This window comes from Bemisia tabaci, chromosome 2 (genome assembly GCF_918797505.1).
Source record: "Bemisia tabaci chromosome 2, PGI_BMITA_v3".
Lineage (NCBI taxonomy): Eukaryota > Metazoa > Arthropoda > Insecta > Hemiptera > Aleyrodidae > Bemisia > Bemisia tabaci.
Genome location: NC_092794.1, coordinates 52,790,260 through 52,815,405, shown reverse-complemented (window position 1 = coordinate 52,815,405; position 25,146 = coordinate 52,790,260). Strand labels below are relative to the sequence as shown.

Below are 25,146 nucleotides of genomic sequence, written 5' to 3'. Positions count from 1 at the left end.
ACGGATCCTAGCTCCGGGATAAAGGCAGCAAGGAGGATCGTTTTGTGGAGCTGTCAATCATCTCACAGAATTCATAGCGATCGCCCCGGCCCCGCAATCATATTTCGGCGGCTTCGACTCTTTTTCGGATCCTTGGAGCCGACCGGCGACATCATCAAAGGTCTCCCGTGCCCATCAAGAACAACGTATTTGCACGAGTCTCCAGGTGGAGTTAAGTGGTTCTTGTTTGGCGAGCGTCGGACGGATCCGAAGGTTTCCTGATTTTGGAAATTGCTGAATGAACCGACCTTGACCTGTCAAATTCGGACGAATATGATATTTTAAAGACTGTAATCTGTGATTCTGTGCTCGGACCGCGCGCGGCATCTCTGTAACCTCAAAAATATCCCCGACGGCTTCGTAATTTTCCGCTAAACGGAAACAACCACTTTAATGTGGGGCGCATTATTTCCTATTATCATTATTTTCTAGCAGTGCACTGTTAGAAATGATGATATTCCGCATTCCTGCTCTCATGGTAGACATAAGATGGAGACAACTTCGAATTTACTCTCTAGTCAAATTTTACTAAATTTCGATTCATTTAACTTCAAATCTCTCTATAAATTTGTATTTATTTATTTATTTTTTTTTTTTTTCAAAATTGAGGCATTTTTCGGTAATTAGCGTACACTGGAAAAGAAGTAGTTTATATCTAAAGTCCAGACTCTTAAAAACATTGACAAGAAAAAATACTCTTGATTCAATCGGACTTTTGGTTTGAATCAAGAGGTAATATGCTGAAATCAAGAGGCTCGGATCTTCGATTCAAAAAAAATTCGGATTGAATCAAGAATATTTTTCCAGACGACTTTTTTCCAGTGTATGAGGTTTGCAATGCTGCTAGATGTATTGTCAGCTCTGTTGACACTTGTTTACTTTCCGTCCACAAGCAATCGCGATCCACAGTGATCGAGGATTGACTACGCACGTATATTCCGCGGTCGATTCTCGATCACTATTGGACGATTGCATCGCGATCGCTTGTCGACGGAAGGTAAACAAATGCCAACTTTGTTGATGACACCTCTAAGATTGTGAAATTTTTTATAGCGTTCGTGGTAGATAAAATTTACTCCCAGTCAACCTACTTCCTGACAATAGTGGGGAAAACATGGAGAAAATTCAGGGAAAACTTCATAGTAGAACTCTTGGAGAAGTTATAACCAGAGAACTGCGTTGCACGCAATTTTAGCGGCATTGGAAGTCTCATACGCCCTTTTAACAAAAAAAAGCCTCAATTTCAAAGATTTTTCTGCAAATTTTTGGCAAAAATCAGCGAAATGATGTAAAGAAGTTGCGCTGAAATTTTCATGCAAAAAATGTGATTGTATGCCTGGTTTTTGCAACTATTAAATTGAGCAATAATATGTCCTTTCTTTTGGCAATAACGCTACGGTATGCTTAAAAGAACCGAAATTAGGAACCTTGCAAGTGCCATAGAGTGTTTCTAAATCCGTCGTATCCCGGCTAAAGGAATGTAACTCCATTCAAAGGTTTCCAAATCGACTCAAACAATTCATTGCTTTACAAGAATATACCTGTGCAATTTTTGCCAGAATTTCTCTGATTGCTGCATGAGATCATATAAGTGAAAATCTCACTTATTTACGCTCAAAAATTTCCTCTACCAATTTCAATTTGCGAGGGTGAATTTTGCAGCATTAGAATGTAGTTAATCTCTGTCGTGGGGAAAATGGCGAATAATAGTGGGACTATTTTTCTCGCTTTATTGGGAATTCAGTCGTTCGAGAATAACAATTATTCTTGCCATGAAAATAAGACCAAAATGCAGAAAAATCGTTTCAATCCAAAGTCCAGGAGCAAAGGTGTTTAAGGTTCCCATTAAGTGAAGAACATCATGCAATTGTGCTCATCAAATTTTGATATTCCATTTTATTTGTATGACGGCAGTTTTTATTAATTTTCTCATCCCTTCTCTTACTTGCTGAGGTTGATGAAATAGGTTCCAAGATACATTCCACTCAATTTTCGGCTTATTTGAAGTCTTAGTTTTTCATTTCTTTTTCTTCTTCAAGTTTGTAAAACATTTCTCCATTAAACATGCAGAGCGAGTGAAAGTTTACTGACTAATCAACCGAAATATTTTGATCCTCATTGGAGTGTTATGCGGGATGTATCATTTTTATTTGAAGGCGGCTCATCGTACATTACCTAGCAGAGTCTGTGATTTGAAGAGAGTGCTTTTAAATTGTTGCTGGGGGATAGGACTCGAAACTGTGTAATGTCATACGTTTGCTTAGTGTGAGAGGAAACCCTCATTTTTGTCTTGTTAAACTTGTTGTAAGTTGTACTCCGTTTTTTTACCTGATTTCGAGATTCTGATTTAAATATTTGAACTTTGTACATAGTATTTTACTTACTTCTTTTCTTCTCTATCTTTGGAGCAAATTACTGCTATTGCTAAGACTTGAACGGAAGGTTGTTTAGACTGTCCCTTTTTTGTGTTCTGTGCCTGTAAACCCTTTGACTTTTTTTAACCTGTCGATGTGTTTGAGACAGAAATTCGGTCTAATTCTAATAATTAGAATAATAGTGCGAATGTCTTTATTTGTACAAAAAAAATGTCGTTCTTGGGAAATCTGAAGAATCCTGCGATTGTCTTTTTTTTTCTTTTTTTCGTGTATTTCGTTTTAAAAAAATTCTTTGCTGAAAGTGCCTTCCATGAAAGAATGGAAGGAACAATGGAATATAGTCGAAAGCACATATCCAATAAAGAGTGGCCACGTATTTCGTAAGTTGTTTTTGAGACTCTGCCACGCCTTTTGGAAATTACCCTGATTATAATACTTCTTTCTGCCATCAATCGAAATGATCAGACTAAGTTTCAACGACCAAGAATCAATTAAAGAAAAACATGGGACGATTCTCAACATCAATTTGTGTTCGTATAAGTTTGATGCTATTTTTAACTTAAAAAGCTGTTTTTGAAATGATAAAAAAAGAACACTTTAATATTTTTTTCATGATACCCGTCAGATATATCATCACTTCTTCACGCCATTCCTGACGCTACTAGCGACACAAATTCGATATTACAATTTGGAAAAAAGGACAACATTAAAAGGCAATATAATTTTTGGCACTGTAGACGAGTTATTTTGAAAAAGGGTCGCTAGTTTTGAATCTCACTAAATATTAATCATTGAAGAGGTTTCATTTAGCTAAATTCACGAGCTAATTTTGTCTCAAGTTTTATTATATGGTGTGTTACTGCTCACAGATCTGATCAAACAATCCCAGTATCCTATCTTTTATCAGTAGTGGTATATGGAAACTAGAGAAAACAAGAAAAAAACCCACTAAAAATCAAGCCCGACCTGTATATAAGAAAGTGATAAAATAGTGCTGGGTCCACCCTTCTTTCAGGGGAAGCCAAGGCCAAAGAAATTAAAAAAAGTTCAGGATTCTTCGCGCAAGTATTCCAATATTCTATGATTAAGAGCTGAACGCTTTCCCCTCCAGTCTTGAACTGATTCTCATTACAGCTCATATTTTTGACACTAAATGAATTTTATCAACATTTTTTAAAATTTTCCCTCAAAATAGTATAAACCCAACACTACTATACCACTTTGAGGAAACTTATACCTCAGTTTGCAACGTCGCAAACCTGTTACAAAATGCCATTTTGATATGGGATCACCAATCGTCATAAATAAGTGAAATGTCTGGTAATTTTTTAACGGCTTCACAAAAATTCGTTAAAAATATCTCGTACAAGTAGTTTTTACCCCTCTTCGGTAAAACTTGAATGAGGAGTTATTCTTTTTATTTTTTCTTCTAACACGTTCAACTTAAATTTATGTTCTACCATTGGATGTTCTTCCAATTTTCTCAAAATAATCAGCCCAATTGCGGTTTATAACACAGATTGGCTAGAGTGCGTGACGCTACTAGAAGTGCTTCAACACCTCGCGTGCACCTGAAACCGAATGAACGAAGCCAAACGGCTGCAAGCACTCTACGACACTCACATTGCCTAACCGAGTTTTTGAAGGCGAATTGGTCAGAGTGTCCGGTGCTGTTAATTGGACAACACCTTCAGGGTGATATAATTTCCTTATTCGGAACAGTTCGATTTTTGAAGGTTTTTCTTCACTGGGAAAAAAAAAAAAAAAAAAAAAAAAAAAAAAAAAAAAAAAAAAAACATTGGATCTAGAGTGCAGACTCTTGATTCAATCGGATTTTTGCTTGAATCAAAACGGAATCCGCTTAAATTAAGAGGCTCGGTTCTTGATTCAACCTAGATTCTGATTGAATCAAGAGTTTTTTTTTTCTTGTCGATGTTTTTAAAAGTCTGGACTCTTAGATCCAATGTATTTTTTTTCCGGTGTTTTTTCTACTTCGATTTTTTAAAAAAAAGCGTTCCTGCCAAAAAATTCTGTTGGAATATACAACGTTATAAATATCTGTGTTTGATGACACTTTCACTGGAAAAACAACACATTGGATCTAGAGTCCAGACTCTTAAAAACACCGACAAGAAAAAGTACTCTTGATTCAATCAGAATCTAGCTTAAATCAAGAACCAAGCCTCTTAATTTAAGCGGATTTCGTTTTGATTCAAGCAAAAATCCAATTGAATCAAGAGTATTTTTTCTTGTCAATGTTTTCAAGAGTCTGGACTCTAGATCCAATGCGGTTTTTTCCAGTGTTGTGACTCCCCGTTACTTTGTGTACTTTTTTTTTGGTGTCAGGTCACCCTAAAAGACTAGGTTTTGTCATTTCGTTCACTGCGTTCGCTCGTTTTCTTTTCACATTTCCATATGGCCGCATTGGATCAACTTGAAAATAATTGCATTTTCCGCATGTCTCTAAAATTATATTCATAGTGCTTGCCACCAACTATATTGAACCAACTAGTTTATTGGAATCAATGTTTCCAAGACCTCAAGTAAAAAGTAAGTAAGTACTGTCGACTCAACCTTGAAACTTCGCAATTTACGCAAACTGTTGCTTTTGAGATTGCAATTTTCCTGTAGGTTAAGTGATAGACCTTACTTGCGAACTCCGAGTGGAATCTCAAGAAAGACGCATGATTCCAGAGAAAAGGTAAATGAGGGCGACATTGAGCACAACATCTACCTAAAAGTTCACAAAGTCATTTATCTGTCGAATCAAAGCTCATGAAGCGATGTAATCCTGTATCAATCGAATAGATAACTATTCGCGCTCTCTGGTATGTTTGTTGCCTATGCATATGAATTGAAGGCGAACTTCAGATGGACGATACCCGGCAGTGGCTTAACGAGATCGTTTATCAGTTCAATCCAAGCGCTTTGAGCGATATAAATTTGTGTCTATTGATTTTTAGGTAACTATTCGCGCTCTCTTGTATGTTTTTGTCTGCGCGGAGAATAGGCTATAAGGCGATCCATAAGAGGATATGATATCTGTCAATAAGTTTACGCACGTAAGGTCTTCTGACTTTATTAAAATCCATCTGCATGGGGTGATATAAATGTGCGTTGTTCGGATAGATGACTATTCGTGCTCTCCGGTATGTTTGTTGCCTACAAGGCGAAATGAAGGTGAATTTCAAGCGGTCGAAATTTAGCGCTTCCAGGACTTTATGTCCACATACCTTTCGTCCATTAAATGAATGTCCACCGCTATTTATGTCCACTAAGCGTTAAGTCTAGTCTTTATTAAGTCCACATGATTTAATGTCTAACCATGAATATGTCCAAAATTGTGGACATGTTATGTCCATTTTTTTTCTTCTCATTTAAATGACAGGGACCACCTCACAAATAAATGCATACTACTACTACCTTCATTCTCAAAAACATTTCATTCATGAATCAACTCATGAAAGAGAACAGACTCTAAGAGCAGATAAAAACATATGTTCATGTGTACACTGTACGGATATGATGAGATGAAAACCAAAGCGGGAGCCTTCATGCCTACATTGAGAAAAAAGTTCAGTCGTTGTAACAGTACTTTCGGTCCTGGTAACCACACCGTGCTCTCGGTTCTGGTAACCGTACCGTACTAAGGGTTCTCATAACCGCTTCCAGGACTTTATGTCCACCTACCTTTCGTCCATTAAATAAATGTCCACCGCTATTAATGTCCACTAAACGATAAGTTCAGTCTTTATTAAGTCCACATAATTTAATGTCCAATCATGAATATGTCCAAAATTGTCCAAATTGTGGACATGTTATGTCCACATTTTTTTCTTCTCATTTAAATGACAGGAACCACCTCAAAAATAAATGCATACTACTACTACCTTCATTCTAAAAAACATTTCATTCATGAATCAAGTCATGAAAGAGAACAGACTCTAAGAGCAGATAAAAACATATGTTCATGTGTACACTGTACGGTTATGATAAGATGAAAACCAAAGCGGGAGCCTAGGAAACGCTCCAATGCCAAATTAAACATTTTTCAGTAACAGATTCAGTCAAAATTGAAAGTCCTCTTTAACTAATTATTTCGTGCGCCTTCAATCTTGTAGGATATTGTGCAACGCCTCTGACGCGAAATAGTTGCTTAAAGCGTTGCGGCGCGGCAGCAGGTAACCAGCGTTACACGCGCATAGGCGCCTACAAACCTAACGGGGATACTTCTCGCGTTGCGCAATGCGTGAAGTATCCCGTTAGGTTTGTAGGCACCTACGCGCGTTCTGCGCTGCTAACACGCCGCTCCGCTCTGTGTTAGGCTCTAATATTTAAACTCGCGGAGTCAGCGTTTGTCAACTCATGATTTTGAAATGTTTGCACTCTCTGCATTGATTATTCCCTTTTAAACTGATGAAAAAAAAATAGGCACTACTGGAATATAATAGTGGTTCCGTGTCAAATTTAATGATTTCCAAAGCATTCTAATTTATCCTTTTATGTTTTGGGCTTTTATTGTGCTGCAGCGTGGTGTAAGCGCAACCAAACGCTCAAAATTGGACGTATTTGACTCAAGGAGGTCGATGTACACATAAGTTAAAAACAAAAAATTGCGTGCTTCTTAGTTTTTTTCCTCTTTTATTAATTTTTGTATAGTTTTTTTCATCACAACTACGGCTTATTGAGATTCATATCGATGCCATTGCTTGGAAAAGGTTTTACAAATATTTACCACGTTTATAAAAATGTAAATGTTTTGAAAATGAAGCAATCAATTTCATAAAAAAAAGAACGTACATTTAAGGCATATTTTATATCGGAAATTTCAAGGATAGAAATGAAACCAAGTATTTACCAAAGACAATCTGAAAAGATGAATCAAAAGAAGAAATTAACATTTCATTTAAATATATATGAGTTACGATAACAACACCTCACTCTCTCTTAATTTTCTCATTTCGATATTGTCAATATAATTTTACGCACGGACTAAAATATGACGCTTGAATTTGATTTTAGTGGACTTAACATTTGTGGACTTAACTTTGTGGACGTTTAAGTAATGGACTTAACAATAGTGTGTGCTTTAGAACTGTGGACGTAAAAATTGTGGACGAAAAGTCTGTTGACGTAAAAAAGTGGACATAAAGTCCGTTTACCAATGTAGCAACAGGTTGACGTATATCTATTGGGTTCAGCCAAATTCCTATTCAAGCTCTCAGGGCCTTCCTTCAATTACGTAATGCATTTTTTCGACATTTTGGACACATCCGCCTCCCCCCTTTATAACGTTTGTGTAATTTTGGCCCCTATCTATTAACTCGTAATAACAAAATGCCGTAACGCTCTCCTTGACCTCCTCCCCCATAGAGCGTTACGTAATTTAGAGACGGCCCCTTAGGTAATTTGTTGCCTAAACGCTGACATTGAAGGCGAATTTCAAAAGTATGATATCTGCCAATGGAACCATACATAGTTCAATGGTTTCGCCAAGGCTTGCAGTGGGATGAGATGACTGTATCTATATATTTAATATCCTAAGGCCTTTTTTGGCCTCCAACAGTTTGTGCTAATTCGATCTCGGAAACTACTGGACCGATTTTCCTCGGATTTGTTTTAAATGAAAGCTCTTACGCTGTAGACGTGCCAACATCCCTTAGTTTTTCGATTTGCGCGACCGACGTTGCAAAATTTACCTCGATTTGATAACGACATATTTGCATTTTTGACGCTGGACAGTTTGTGCTAATTCGATCTCGGAAACTACTGGACCGATTTTCCTCGGATTTGTTTTAAATGAAAGCTCTTACGCTGTAGACGTGCCAACATCCTTTGGTTTTTCGATTTCCGCGACCGACGTTGCAAAATTTACCTTCATCCTTCACTCATGTCGGGGGTCGGCTCATGTCTTCTTTCAAGAGAATTGGTGATTTATCTTCACCCTTTCGCACCGTTACATTTTCAAAATGTGTTCCAATTTTCTTTTCCAGGAGTGTTATTTATTTTTCAAAGTTGTTTCTTTTTCTAAAAGTAGGTAATTTTTAGTTTCCTATTCTTTATTTTTGAATTTATCATTTTGCCTCCAGGAAGTCCTCTAAGCACTGGTAGTAGCAAAATTTGGCTCGCTTCGCGAGCCAACAGTTACTCGCGGAGCGAGTAACTGGGGGTCCAGGGGGCTTGCCCCCGGCTAGCAGCGCAAGCGAGCGTAGCGAGCTGAAGCAGCTAGTTTTCTATTAGTTAGCTATTCATGCTCCTATTAGCTTCAACTTTTATTATTTATCGCCGCTCTCCGTTAGATTCCTTTTTCTCATTTCCCTCGCTTTTTTCCCTCTGCCTTTCATTTTAGAGCCCTTATTGTCGCGATGGCGCATTGTGGGGTTGCTTCACTCACCAATATTACCTGGTCCTGGCTTTGCGTCAACTATAAATGGAGTGAGAAATGTAAATAAAAAAAAAAAAAAAAAAAAAAAAAAAAAAAAAAAAAAAAAAAAACCAATGTAGAAGCACATTTTAGTCGCTTATTGAACCTGAAATATTTTTGAACCTCCAAATCATGACCAACCAGTAACTAAACACAAAAGTTTTATTTTTATTAATTGGAGGGAGAATTTCTGCACGGATACATATACGCTTTACTTTAATCCAAGCTTTTCCGACGGGGTAGTTTTTATGGAACTAAATAGCTCTTGTGTGTTGAATTTACCACATTGATTTTTACTGGGTTTTTTCGTTTATCGAATACAATGAACCCTGAGGCCCCCCGCCGGAAAACCATGCGTGAAGATATAATGAGGTCAACACGACGACACCGCCATCCACTGGATTGCCATACTGAGGGAAAACAGTGTATGAGTGCTACAATGTGGCCAAATTTTCCGCGATAAAATGCATATCTCTGAGGAAAGTTAGGAGTATTCTTCCTTAAAATTTTTAGCTATGGGAGATTGAATCGCGGAAATTCACAGAAAAATTGAAAGAAAATGCTTACTAAATTTTCCTGAAAATTCGAATTTCATGAGAAGAAAGTTTGCAACGCACCTGAATGTCCATACGGCACCTTGGTTTTATGGCATGGCAGCGTTAGAGGTGCTATTAATTTCACGCCACTTAAAAGCGATGGGTGGATTTATTCTCATTGGTTGCATCGAAAAAGATCATGTCATTGTTATTGTTTGGATCCAATTCGATATAATTAATTTATGGCGTCACCCACTGGCTTTTACAATCGGTGTCATGCGGTAGATTCCAAGAGCCCAACTCCGCCACGATGGAGGAACGTTGTATGAGTATTCAAACCTAACTTTCTTTCAATAAAATACTCATTTTTTAAAACATGAACGAGTATTTTTCATTAAAATATTCAAATTAAATTGCGAATAAAATTCTCTGCAAAATTTGAATCAGACAAATACCTATTTAATAGTTTGTCCAGAAAAATTGTATCTTATCAAAATAAATTCGCTGGGCTAATACGGGCTTCCTCCGTAGCACGGCTGTTCTATGCAATAGACCGAGAAAAACGCCGTATGAGCCTATAGGTGTTGCCAAATCCCTTTTGAGAAAATACGAAATTTTTCGGGGAGCTTGTGAATAATTCTCTTTAAACTTTTCAGACTATTTTACTTACAATTTACCGTTAAGTCTCCGAAAAGTTCGACAGAAAATATTCCTAACTTGCCTCAAAAATAAATATTTTACCGAGGAAAACTTGACGGCAACAGGACGCTCATACGACCTTTCTCCATACACGGCCGCACTGTGCAACACAACACACTCGGCGAATCCGAGATTGGCCGAGCGCGGATGCGACCGAGCTCTGGGCGGGAGCGGCGGCCTCTGATTGGTCGCCGCGTCGCGGGTGGGCGGGGCCCCGCGGCTAGGTGGGGCGAATGGTGGAGCCAAGCTAGGAATGGATGATCAGTTGTGTTTCGTTCTGAGCGCGGGCTGCTTCAACGCGCCGCTCCCGAAAAACCTAACCCCCGAACGCCGCCCCCTCCGACGGGGTTGTTTCCATAACTTTTCGACCGTTCTACAACACCCCCTCCCACCCTCCGCGCATCGTAATTGCCCCGACTTTTATGACCGCTTAGTCTCAGTGTCGCCGAATCAATACGTGCACACGCTCTTTCGCGATTGTTTTTTATTTAATATATATTTTTTTGCAATATTTTTTTTTTTTTTTGCGTAATGGCTGTGAAATCTTCGCGTCAGAATACGATACATGCGCGGACCGTTCGTTGTCTCGGCTTCCAGTGATTAAAAGTGCTCATCAACTCTGACGAAAATCGGCTTTCTACTCTCGTTGTTTTTTCTCTCCGTTCTTGATGTGTGCGTTTTTCTCTGTTTCGATTTTTTCACCTGTATCTCATGAACTTTAAATTGAGTGTCACGCAACAATTCGGATCCCTATTGGAGCGCTAATGCGCCCTTTAATGGAGAATTTTCATCGCCGTTGAGGAGGAAAAAAACACCGCCACGTCTCGTGAGAGTTTCGAATCGCGCCGACCTCTTTTTTCTTCGCCCCAAGACATCGATCGCAAAAACCCCGATGGTTTAATAACCTTGCCTGGCTTTTGAAATGGATAATAACTCGAGATAGAAAAGAGGCAGACGGAGTTTTTTGGGGGGAAAACACGGGAGGCAGAATAATCAACATGGAAATTTGCGATGAGCGCAAGGTGACAGGCACCCTCGGCGTTCAGAATTCTTGTTCTCGCTCGCTCTTTCGAGAAGCCACGACGGAATCTGTGACGCGTCATATTTTATTCCCCCTGTTTTTAACCTCAAATTATTGACTCAAAGTCGTCTTCATCTTTGGCATATCACCTGGAAAAATGTGCAATCATGTATCTAGTGCGTTCAACCTGTCGGGCATTCCGCAATACTAATTTAGTTCTCAATAAAGTGGTGAATGAAGAAAATCCCGGATCGATCACTGGATGAAATATCTCGGTAGTTATTTCTGAGCCGAACGAGTGTGGAAAGTGAAGTTAAAGTGCGTTCAGTGTGAGAGTGGTCTCCAAAACGGAGTACATTTCAGTGGGCCAATGCGGCCCCGGGGCTGGGCCCCCCTACGCTGGAGCTGAGATCATGCAGCCCCCAGTTTCGAATTTGGCCATGAGCCAGCTTGGCACCGTTTACGCGACCAAGCGAAGAAGAAGGAACGGGAAAAGGTGAGTCCCAATCGAATCAGTGTAACCAAAAAAATATGCCATGGCTCCACGGGGTAAAGTGTTCGCGGTCATCCCGTAAAATTGTAAAACTACCCTAATTTCTTATATGATATGGACATTTCTACTTAAATTTGGTAATACCACAATTCAAGTTTGGGTAGTACCGCAACTTTTGAGTGATAACTTTGCGGTAACTACCGGATTAGTTGTGTCCTCTATCGCGGTAGTTATCGTAACTACCGCACGACAACAACTGGCGCATTTTTAACCAGCCGCTGGTTATGACGACTATCCTATTTTTCTCAGTCGGTAACCCGATTTATCGGGATGAAACCACAATTAATTTGGGTCCCACCATACAAATAACTGGAAATGCCCATGTTGGAACTTAACTCAGCCTCTCTTTTTTCCATGATTAGGCAAAAGGGCCTTAAACGTGAAAAAAAGTACGGTCGTTTACGAGTAAGTATACGGTGTTCCGTATAGATTAAAATTTGACGGCCAAAGTGCGGAACTGCGAATTTCCGTTTACGACGTTGCAAACTTTCTCTCATACATTATTTTTTCTTTGGAAAACTACCCAGTCCACCTGATTACCTGAAAATCTCTTTGATTTTTATTCCTTATCAACAAAATGGAGAATTTGTAGGTGTCTAAAATGTTGTAATGTTCATGTTTAAAATTGAACAGTTATTATAGGAAATATGACAAAAGAACATAAATTGCTAAAATACATGTGTTTAAATGGAAAATGTCGCCTGCAGATAACGTCACAAGGCGGCAAATTTTCTCCTTTTTCAATCTATTTTTCTCCAATTTTCCATTTCAGAAAAAAATTATGACTAATTCTGCGAACTCAGCTCACTAAGCACTCTCAGATGAAACATTGAAATTTTTTGTGCGAATTCTCCATTCTGTATAAATATCAAGCTATGAATTTGGCTTGCCTCTCCTCGAAAAAGTAAAAAAGGAGCGCATATTTTGAAACCCCGCCATAGAGATATGTGGTTTCTCACTTTGGCCGTCGAGATTCAATTTGTCAACGCGAAATTTCGATTAGTAAGTTGTAACTTTCTTTTTCAGTTCGGTTCCATCGAGGATTTCTTTGTCGCGAATCGAACGTGTGATCCTTAGAACCGAAATTTCACTTTGACCAACTTGACTGCTCGATCGATTTTGATCACCGGATATCAAAAATATTTCTTCAGTGTGGAGAGAACGATACTACGGGCTAAAGCGGTTGTCGCATTTTTTTGCGAGAAAATTGATTCTTTAGAAGGAGTTCTAATAAGTTTGAATTTATAAGAAAAGGAGAATATGAGAGAACCGGACCCGGAAATTGAGTTTTCAGGCCGCAAATTGGTTTTCCCGTTGCATTGAAAACATTCAATTTCCATCTCAAGGGCCCCTTGGTGATCAAATTAGGTACTCATTGTGCCGTAAGTCTAAAAACCAACCGTCGGTATATGGACATGGAAATATGATTTAGGTAAAGGTTCCAGAGAGGCTCGATTGCGTTGCAACGTTTCAAAAATTCACCTGATCTCCTAGTTTTCTGTTTATTATATAACGGGTGTAAATTTTACTGCGCAAGTCTTTGAAATTTTTTTGAAAAAATCACAGAAATATTCACTAAAAATTCCAAATCAATAATTCTTAACTATTTTCGAATTAATTATCAAGTGCAACTGCAACGCTGCAATGCATTGCAGTCCCGCTGGCTCTCACCGCTTCAAAAAATTACTTCGTGCGCCTGACAAAATAATACATACTGCATCAAATAATCTTGAACCTTTTTAGTGTTTCGATGTATCTTGTTAGTAAATTATTCAGTCTGTGAAAGACAGATAACGTAAGTTTTCAGTGTATACAATAATTTTCATAGCTTATATCGCTTCACAAATCCGTGCAAAGTAACACAAAGCTTACCGATATGATCATAAAAATCCGGTGTCTCGTCCTGACATGTGAAGTTAATTTTAACTTAATTGTAATATAAACATAACGTTAGTATATTCAAAAGACGCTTGCAATTCTGAAAAAGCGGTAATGAGGGGCAAAACTGTGTACCCTCTTCTTTTTTGTTTTGATAGGAGGTAGGAATGAAGCAAATTGAAATTTTAGTTTCGGTATTCGGTCGTGATTGCAGACAATTAGTAAAAATGTAAAATTTCCGCACTCTAAATTAGTATGTGGTATCGTATAGTCTCCATTTAAAAATAATGTAATTTGGTATTCAGACGCCAACACGTCAATTTTTCACTCTATCGAAGGTCGGAAATATTTTTAATTAGTGAACTTGCAATCAAACTTAGTTTTGAACAAAAAACTATACACACATTCAGGCCCTGATAACCATCGCATTGTAATCGTGTAAGAAAAGAGAACTTGAATACCTTAAAACTTAAAATTGAGCTATGAGTGAGGATAGCATCGTATAAAATTACTGTTATCCGTAAACGTCGGAAAAGTATACTGTGATATCAAATATACTTTGCAGCATGACAGTCGGACTGTATGACTGTTTGACTCAAGCCTAGAATCTAGTCCTCTTGCGTACATCCTTTATTTCTATTTAAATGAACTAGAAAATGTAAAATTATAGAGCAGTTATCCGGAATTTTGGAATTCAAAAATTGCTGTTTCCTGAAAGAGAGATGTCACTTTGGTTCGCTTTTCGGCGCTTAAGGTTCGATTTGCAAAATTAACTGTCAAAACAACCAATGAATCGCTTAGGTACAGTGCTTACCCGGCTTACTGCAAGTAAGCATCGTAACGCATGTTTTCTCATTAAAAACACATGGACACACGGAAAATTTCCAATTTTAACCTATACGTAAGAAATCAGCGTTTTTGTCTGGTCGCTTCAAACGTTCCACTCGCCGAGAAAACTGAAGTCTCCTGTAATCAGATTGACGCAATCAACATTTTAATAAGTTTTACGGTGAAATAATTTTTTCATCGCGCTTGATTTTTTTTTACGTTTTTTATCGAGACCTCGGATATCGATCTTTATATCGTACACCGTACTTATAAAAAACACTTTTAAAAAAAATTGCATTAAAAAATAAGGATTCTTTCGGCGTGGACGATCACGTCATAGGAAGGAAAGTGTAGTTTACATATTTTGAAAAACAAATTTCATCGGCCGTGGATCCATGGCAAGAGCAGGATTTCAGATTTTTGATACTTCACAATCTAGGAGATTTAACTCCCCTCTAAAATTTTAGCATCAGGTGAAAAAGTAATCATGCGGACCCCCCTGCGGACACTTTCAATTGCAGGTTTCAGGCTAACTAGTCATGGAATTAAAATTTCCATCAACTTTCAGCTCACATCCCAGAGAACGATTGACGAGATATTTTGGTTTTTTGGTGAAATTATTTGATCACTCCAACACGAAAGAATTTCACTAAAAAATCTAAAAATCGCTCCAGATGTTCGTCGGGATCAATGGAATGATAGGGAGATTTTGCTTTCATAATTGCATAACCTGTTTGGTTTTTTAATTTTAAACAAGGTGTCGCAGTGTCCGGTGGGAACCCGTGACGTCAAAGTTGAAATGTCAATTCAAATGAAAGAGACAAAAGTGCGTAATGCAGTGGTGGATTCTATCATGGCGGATGACAGAATTTTCACGTCATTGGGAATAGACGTCATGTTTTCGGATCGTTTTAATCACAATGCGGATTATTAAATGAGCGTCATTCAGAGAGAGGAAACTATTTTCGAAGAGAGTTTTTAGGACAACGTTCAGTTCAATACATGAGGTTTTAGGATTTCTCCCGGCTCTTGCTGTACACTGCTGCTCTGAGGAAAAGCGGCGTATGAACCATCGAATGTTGCCGAAATTACTCTAAGAAAATATTTATTTTTGAGGTCGTCAGGAATATTATTCATTGACATTTTTAGACACCTCAGATCAAATTACGAACAAAATACTCCATAAATTGAAAGAAAAATACCTAAAAACTGTCCAAAGATTTCGCGATCGGTTAAAGAAAATTTTGCAAAGTCTGAGGACTCATACGGCATTTTTCCAAATCACGGCACTACTGGTTATCTCCATACTGAATGGCTTCAAAATGGAAAGCATCGTTGAAAAAAATAGTTATGAGCCCCTAATCTCGAATCGGAGCATACGATTTCTGCCAAAACACGAACTGTTGGCCAGAAAATGCATATCTTAGATTACGTCTATCCGACATTTGAGCATGTTTTTACCAAATAATAATGACGATAGACTATAGTTTGCGAACCCTCCTGGCTCGCAGTATCTGATACGTCAGGAAAAGTCATCATTCAAAAACTGTTAATTGAAAAGCACGCATCCAATTTACTCAGAGATTGAATTTCCCTGATATGTATATTTTTCAAGCAAAAAGTTTAATCGATAAACACGAACAACGGCAATTACTCACGAATCAGTTAAACTTAGAAGTTTATGATTTTAAGGATTTGATGAATGTTAATGAGCTCATTTTTTTTCATAATTACTGTATTTCATTTTACCGCAGAATGTAATATGCATTTTCTATTTAAAGCGCTTGCTGCGGTGAATAAATTAACGATTCATGGAGAAAAAAGAGATCACTTATTGATGGCACAGTAAAAAAATCATGTCGCTCAATTGGAGATGCAAATTTCTTGTTACATTTCATTTTAGTCAAAAGAAAACAAAAGAAAACCGTTGCAAGTATAGAATCTCAGAAAGAGTTGTGTCATTCTCACCATCAATATCATCAGTTTGAGACCTTACGCAGATTTCCTGTTTTGTTTTTCTTTTTTCTAAAAAAAAATGAAAATTACTTTTTCCTCTGCAACAGGAATATTTTCCTTAATATAGTAAGGCTTATAAGTTTTTATACAATCAGAATTGATCATCAGGAATTTTTATACATGGCGCATGATCTTTACAAGTTGTGTCTTGAAAATTACATACGTTACATTTCATACTTCTAAGTAATTCTGCATGATTTTTAGGGAAATTCTGGTTGTAGTTTTTCCGACAAGTGCTCGGGCAAATAATCATCGATACTTTGCACATCCGCTAAGAAGCAAAGTGCATTAAATTCGAAAAAAATGCCATCGATTTCGTCATGAATAAAACCACGTGATGACGTCTTCAATGACGGACAGAAAATGACGAAAAATTGCCAAGTCTGAAATCTGGGAACAGTGTCTAACATTAAGTCTAGATACAGGGTGTACCAAAAGTCCGTCCCACCCCTGCTAACTTTTGAACGAATTGAGCTAGGGTAATGAAACTTTGGGAATGTTCCTATCTCAAAAGAGACCATCTTTTGGAGGGGTCAAAATTTTGGTCCCCTCTCAGGGGGGGCGCGGGGGGCCCCCAACTTTTTTTTTTCAAATAGCAACCCCTATCTTGTGATATCTCATTCGAAAGAGCATAAAAAACTAAGAATTTTGGCGCAAACCGCAGATCAATATCTTAATTTTTGACCGAGTTATGGTAGGTCAAAGGTCAAATTTGACCTATTTTCAAAAAATCATAACTCCGGTTCAAATTATCGTAAAGCAAAAAATAAAACGGGAAAATTTACCAAATTGTGTCCGCTTTTAAGTAAAAATTGCAGAAATCACTTCGATTTAATTTTAAGGGGGGGCTCGGACCCCCAAATACGTCAATTCAAAGGTCATTCAATTTTCCCGCGAAATAAGCCAATTTCCCCTAGATTTGCCCCCTCATTATCTCAGTAAGGTCAAAATAAGTTCAACATTACGTTGGCAAGTCCCCAAATTTCGAGAAAAGTTAAAAAAAAAAAAAAAATTAAGGTGATTAAATTTGACCGTTTAAATTTCGTTTTTTTTTTTAACTTTTCTCGAAATTTGGGGACTTGCCAACGTAATGTTGAACTTATTTTGACCTTACTGAGATAATGAGGGGGCAAATCTAGGGGAAATTGGCTTATTTCGCGGGAAAATTGAATGACCTTTGAATTGACGTATTTGGGGGTCCGAGCCCCCCCTTAAAATTAAATCGAAGTGATTTCTGCAATTTTTACTTAAAAGCGGACACAATTTGGTAAATTTTCCCGTTTTATTTTTTGCTTTACGATAATTTGAACCGGAGTTATGATTTTTTGAAAATAGGTCAAATTTGACCTTTGACCTACCATAACTCGGTCAAAAATTAAGATATTGATCTGCGGTTTGCGCCAAAATTCTTAGTTTTTTATGCTCTTTCGAATGAGATATCACAAGATAGGGGTTGCTATTTGAAAAAAAAAAGTTGGGGGCCCCCCGCGCCCCCCCTGAGAGGGGACCAAAATTTAGACCCCTCCAAAAGATGGTCTCTTTTGAGATAGGAACATTCCCAAAGTTTCATTACCCTAGCTCAATTCGTTCAAAAGTTAGCAGGGGTGGGACGGACTTTTGGTACACCCTGTATACCTCAAATGACATCATCAACGGCTGTTATCAGTAGTTGTTATCTGCGGCGTTATATGCTGCTTTTCGCTGAAGTCGTTATTAGCTATCGCTTCACAGAAAGAACTCTCCCAGAAGTCAAGGGAAACGCGTAGCGAGACATTCGCAGTTGTCCACTCCGACATAGTGACCATCAAATTCACAGGTACTATTACAGTCGTCAACCCCTGTACCCCTCTATAGCGCTATATTCACAGGAACTTTCCTGCACCAGTACGGACTAGTCCGCTCGGATAGCAGGCCTTTTTTTCCCGTGATGTCAAAAAAAGTAGTATATCGTTTTATTATGATAGGTAGGCAACATGTGCAACAGCTGATGTTTATCAAAAATTGGTAACTATCCTTCCCATTCAGACGCAGCGCCATTTTTCGGGCCCTTTGAAAGGCTTAATGGGACCTAGTGTCCATAATACTCCTTCTCCGTGGGTGTACTCGGGACGGACGGGGTGCAAAAAGAGCGGAATAAGATACAACCGGCAGAGGCAGACTTCAGGGCGATGAAAAATTGAGACCCATTCCTCATTGGGGCTTTAGCGATTGCGTGCTAAATCAATGAATCAACATGGGCACAGATGTAGTAGATGCATGTAAAGAACTTCGGTATATCGCTCCGACTGACCTAGATCGCGATCTGCTGCGGCCTAGGGGCGGAGTTTCCGTCAATGATGAGCATGAGTAGGGTGAGAGAGCTAATTTTTGCTACCGAACTTGGTTCATCTGACGATGTATAAGTCAAAATAGTCAAATCACGCATTTTGTCAAATGCTTAGGCAAATAGTCAAATATTCTTACTTAGATTGAAATTTTGATTTTTTACCCTAATTTTAGACAAAATTGGACTACATTTTGCAATTTGGAACTATAAATTATAGCCCGGTTTAAAAACAACGTATGTGCCACTAGTTTCTCTATGCACATATAAGTGTTTTTCCAGAGGAGCCAGAATTTATAGTTCCAAATTGCAAAATGCAGTCCAATTATTCGTTACTTCTGTAAGAGAGAATTCTCTGTAAAAATATGCAGCATACCATTGAGTATTTTAGACGATTTTAAGATCCTTAATGTACATTTCTCATGCAATTTTCAGCACGTCATAAAACATAGAATTTTAAAATTTTAACGATTAAATTTACTAAAGACATGTAAAAAGGAAGCAACAAGGGGAGTTCGCGGATTTGAAGAGTTACTCTTCCCAAAATATTGAAGCCGTGAACTCCTCGCCATTTTACAGAATTTCGAAATCTGTTAAAATTTGACTGTCGGCCTATAGGCATTTGATAAAATGCCTGATTTGACTGATTGCCTTCGACGTATACAAAGCAAAGGACCACGGCTCACAAAAAGCATCAATGTTTTCAGTCCAAGATACGAAAGTGTTCGGCCTTAGAAACTTGGGTTTGGTTCAGATAACCGTAATCTTCGCAGCTGAAGTATGAGGTTTTCAGTATGGCTCGCAAAAATCTTGGTTATAACTGCAGGCCGATTATTGAAATTCATAGACAAAGCGATAGACAAACGGAAAATGGAGCGATCTTATAAAAATTTGATATGTCATCGTGCATCATTTGGTCTTATGAGATGACGCATGGAACGACCCCTAACTGGACGCTACTGGAAACGGAACTATGTGTAATAAGACATGAGCCGTGAGATTCATAAGAATATACGTATAACAGGGCTCACGTCATAATGCACATAGTTCCGTTCGGCAGAAACACGTCCAACTCTAAACTGGTCACCTTACCATCTCTCTTTGTAGCACTTTTTTTAGCACTCCTATGAAGTGGACGAAGCAGGTCGAGGGGGTTCAGCGAAAGCACCGCTATGCTAGTTTTGACCCATGCAGAACTGGTTCGTTGAACTGGTTTCGCCGAAGTCGAAAAAAAGTTCTCTCCCGCAGACGAAATTAGCTAGAATTCGAGCAGAATGTAATTACTTGACATTTCTGGGAAACACAGACTTTAGAATGACGGTGTGCTGGGGGAATAGTCTCATTGTCAGCTTATGTTGCATGTTCTTATTTTGACGCTTCGCTGTACGAAGAGAATTTTTGTTTTAATCTAAAGATACGTCTAATACATATTTCCCATGCTGGAATGCTCCTTCAGCCACCTAGAATTATCTTTAGAAAAAATTGATTTTCTTTGACTCTAGAGGAATTATTAACGGTTGATACAAAGGAAACTAAAGAGCAGCAAATATTTATGGAAAGGTCTTTTTGATCCAAAGTGGACCTAATTCATAAGTCATAATTACTGCCAAAACTTCTCTGAGAGCTGTAACCAGAGAAAAAATATTAGTCGGTCACCATCAATAACCAATCAATTATGATTCGGAAATGATCAAACCAATCATTTTTACCAGTGAACATCAGATTAATCTGGCCGATATAGAAATAAATTGTCCCAGTATTCATTTTATTTTTATTTCAAAATGTACACGATTCATCTAAAATGAGTAAAATTCTATACTCTCACTTAATAGATGCATAACAGTAATTAAATGTGACTGGGACCGAAAGCGGCGCGTATTTTTTAAAATTGCGGATAATTTTAATTGACAAACCTTAGTCTCAGAAATCATCAGAGATACTTAGTTTTTCAAAAAATACACGAGAAAAGCAACGAAGGAAAATAATTAGATGAAAAAAACCAATAACATAAAATGGATAAAAATGAAAATATTACCGGACGGTCGGAAATAATCCGAAACACGGTTGACCCAGCCGCAGATCCTAACACTGCCGCGGTAGGGAAGAATGTCGTATGAACATTCGAGAGTTGAACCCCCCCCCCCCCCCCAAAAAAAAAAAAACAAGTTTTTTGAGTAAAATTGTGCACGTATTCTCTTGAGATTTTTAGATATTTCAAAATAAACTGCGTACAAAGCTGTCTGCAGAAAATTGTAAAGAAAAATATTCACCATTTTCCTCATAAATTCATCTTTTATCAAAGGGAATATGGCAACGTCAGAAGGCTCATACGGCCTTTTATCTCAGCACGATAGCACAAATCGCACCGTATAATTTGTTAAACCTCTCAACACAGTGCCAATGAACTCCGATTATAAACAATTAAAATTTCGAACCATTGTTCGAACCGTTGTAAGGAAACCCGGGTGTCCTTTAACACCACCCGCACACACATTTGGACGTATTATGCTGAAAGGAACTATGTGCAAGGGGTTTGCGTGCAACTTAATTCGTTTTAGCATAAGTGCGTTCATTTGATGGCAAAGAAAAGCTAAATACGGGGGAAGGTGGACTCGTGTGTGGGAGTTATCAATGAGAGATCTCGGGGCAGATAGTATCTTCCCTATCGGCGCTCCTCTGACGTAAGCGCGTACCTCTATTTTCACTTGAGCCCCGGGACGCATGGTTTTAGACGGACGAAAGGGCTCATTTTAAATTGCAGTTACGCGCTTACTTCAGATGAGCGAGGCTGTGTGCTGCACGGGTTGCCTGCGCCCAGTTTGTGGCCGAGACCCCACTGGGGACAACGGACATTATTAGTAGAGCGCCAATTATTCGAGGCAACCATTGGAAACGTATGTCGCTTGCCGTTACTGCCAATTTTCGAACAGTTTCTACCCGTTCACATACTACGCGTATACCGAATTACATGCGGGTCTCAATGGAAATCTTCTCCGCGGTTAGAATGTCATTCAACACTCGGACCTCGAGTTGAATGTAAGTGCACAAGGTTGCATTTTGGAAAATTGAGGAATTTATTCGATAAAAATTCTCGCTCGGACTGCTCCCTTCGACCGGACGGCACAGACACAGTAGCTGAATTTTGTTCCAAAGGAGGACTTGGCCGGCAGGGTGACAGGAGGATGGGCTGCGGGATCCTTTTTTCCTACTTTTCTTTCCATTTTTGATTGTGGAGGAGGCGAACTGGCTGTCGCCTCTCAAAGCTCCCCCTCCCCCTTCCCGTTACGTGCCTGAAACAGCAGTCTGCAACGGGCTGATAACTGAAATTAATAGACAAAACTATAGACAAAAAAGACAAAGGGAGACTGGAGCGAATCCGTCGGTTGAAACGAACGGTTGTTGTAGACTAAAGGGAAAATGATGAACTGAAAACTGATTTGAGGGTTTTTCATGGATTGCCATTTATTCGTCTCGTAGTTACTTCTTTTATCCATAACCAACCCCTTCCACCGATAGGACCGCTCCATTTCCTTTTTGTCTTCCTCGTCTATCGTATTGTGTAAGGGGGAAATAATGGACTAACTAAAGGGTTTCCCATGGATTTCCGATGTTAGTTAGTCTATTACTTATCTCTTATATCCAGTATAACCAAGAGGATCGTTCCATTTTCCTTTTGTATTTTAACACCTTATCTTCACGGGACATTTCACGTGGTTTTTCACAAGTTTGAATCGCATGAATGAGACTTCCTCTTCTTCTTTTTAAGTCGTTCCTGGGACTCCACAATGACTCTCAGTTGGCACTGTGATTAGTATTGACCAACTCATAATTTTTCCCAACTTCGCAAGTGTGATTTTTCCTTGGGACAAAACCCATGAAACGTCCCATGGAGACAAGGCCACAAACAGACAAGGAGACAAGGAGACATGGTCTCTACCTCCGTCTATCACCACACTGGAAAAAAAACACATTGGATCTAGAGTCCAGACTCTTGAAAACATTGACAAGAAAAAATACTCATGATTCAATCGGATTTTTGCTTGAATCAAAACGAAATCCGCTTAAATTAAGAGGCTTGGTTCTTGATTTAGGCTAGATTCTGATTGAATCAAGAGTACTTTTTCTTGTCGATGTTTTTAAGAGTCTGGACTCTAGATCCAATGTTTTTTTTTCCCCCAGTGCTGGGACTCCACAATGACTCTCATTGTCAGTTGGCACTATGATTAGTATTGACCAACTCATAATTTTTCCCAATTTCGCAAGTGTGACTTTTCCTTGGGACAAAACCCATGAAACGTCCTATGGAGACAAGGCTTTTGTCTATAGCTCCGTCTATCACCACACTGGAAAAAACCCTATTGGATCTTGAGTCCAGACTCTTGAAAACATTGACAAGAAAAAATACTCTCGATTCAATCGGATTTTTGCTTGAATCAAAACGAAATCCGCTTAAATTAAGAGGCTTGGTTCTTGATTTAAGCTAGAATCTCATTGAATCATGAGTACTTTTTCTTGTCGATGTTTTTAAGAGTCTCGACTCTAGATCCAATGTTTTTTTTTTCCCAGCACTGGGACTCCACAATGACTCTCAGTTGGCACCGTGATTAGTATTAACAAACTCATAATTTTTCCCAACTTCGCAATTGTGATTTTCCTTGGGACAAAACCCATGAAACGTCCAATGGAGACAAGGCCCTTGTCTTTAGCTTCGTCTATCACCACCAATAATCAGGTTGAACACGGTTTGGAAAATGCTCGATCCGGCATCCATCCGTCATGATGAGAGCAATAAAATGCTCAACCAGTTGCTCATCGCCGATCATCGAAAATAGTGTCGATATCCGATCGTAAATTCTTCCCCCTTTTATTTTTCTTCTCTCCTCCCGCTCGGGTGCTCAAGATTTCCTCCCCGGGTCGCGCGGCTGTCTGCGTGGGTCCGCGCCCCTCCTTGCGTGGCGGCGGCGGCGGCGGCGACCCGTCACGCGGTCACGGCAGAGTCGGACCGCGCTCGATCCTGAATCGGAGAGTTATTGTCGACCAACAATAAGTGTGATGCCGATGATGCCATCGTCAATCCTCGCTCGTCTCTCGGCCGACTCGGAAATCATTTAACCTCTCGGCGAGGCGAGCCTCCATTGAACTTTACCGATGCGCGAATTTTAATGGGTTCGTTCGACTCGAGCTCATACTCCACACTGCACAGCATGCAACATTGCCAGCCTCCGGGATTCGCTCCATGCCGCCGCGCGCCGTGCTGGCTACGGATGCCGCTCCGCAGCGAATGGGATCGCAGGATTGAGTGAGTGCAGGCGAATCAGTCTCTAAAAAGCTTTGATACCACTGTTGATGCTCGTGGGAGCTCGTTTTGCCTATTCAGCCAGTTGAAGGCGCATCAATTTCGCTACGGACGGATACCATTATTCCAGTACTGTCTCTATCTTTAGGTACGGATGTGGGGGGCATCGGCGTAGGTGGTGCGGGGGATCTATGGCCCCCCAAATTTCCGAAGGGGGGTTTGGGGGATTTTCAGGCGAATCAGTTTATACAAAGCTCTGATACCACTATTGCTGCTTGTAAGAGCTCGTTTTACCTGATTAGTCAATTGAAGGCGCATCAATTTCGCTATGCACAGATACCATTATTCCAGTATTCTCTCTATCTCTAGGTACTGAAGTGGGGCATTGGCGTAGGTGGTGAGGGGATTTGTAGAACTCCTACTTATTTTCCTAATATCAAAGGAGGATCCGGAAAATTGTTGAAAAATCGAGTCATGTCAGGAACAATTGAACGGATTATTTTCCAAATCACGTAAGCGCCAATCTCTATTTCGGTGGTAGAAGGGTTGTTTTATCCTTGTTTTCTGTTGTATGAACAATCATGTCTGATTTCAAAATAGCCGTCTAAAAGAACATACTTTTTTGGAATTTGAAGATTGTTAAGAAACTGAATGAAACGTTTTTTTGGTTTTTCTCGCTTTTGCAATTTTTGCACTTACGTAATTTGGAAAATAATCTGTTCAATGTTGAGTTGTTCTTACCGAAGAATTGATCGGGTCACAATTTCAATGATGCAAGAATGAAATCCTTTATTTCGCGCTTCCTAGTTGGGTTTAATTAAGTTAAGCAACTAAACTAACACCGTGACAAAGCGTGAAGTATCACGGGAAGATGAAGGCGCTCCACCGTGCTTCCGTAGACTTCTCCTAGTTAATATATAATTGTACATGTTTTATTATTGAGCATGCGTATGTTTAATCACGTTATTATCGTTTCTTTAAGAAGCATGCAGATCATGAACAGATTTGAAGCTCTTCTTGATGATGAAATTAGGTTTCATGTGAGTTAATTTTATGAAGCAAAGTGACGGTGCAACTACCAAGCCCCGTATCTCGTTTGTGGTTTTAAAAATCTCAACTCTTATTCTATTGTTTGAAGGAGAACAAATCTACATCATT

General features: G+C 39.0%; 1 protein-coding gene across 2 annotated transcripts in view; it reads left to right on the top strand.

Annotated features, from left to right (window-relative positions):
* The first annotated feature begins 10,358 nt into the window (after window positions 1–10,358).
* The window catches only part of ss (aryl hydrocarbon receptor spineless), a 162,956-nt gene continuing 148,168 nt past the window's right edge, over window positions 10,359–25,146 (top strand). For both annotated transcript variants that reach the window (XM_019048165.2, XM_019048081.2), the window contains exon 1: window positions 10,359–11,590. In XM_019048165.2, coding sequence (XP_018903710.2) covers window positions 11,508–11,590 — 83 coding nt within the window. In that variant the 5' untranslated portion in view covers window positions 10,359–11,507. The remainder of the gene's footprint in view (window positions 11,591–25,146) is intronic.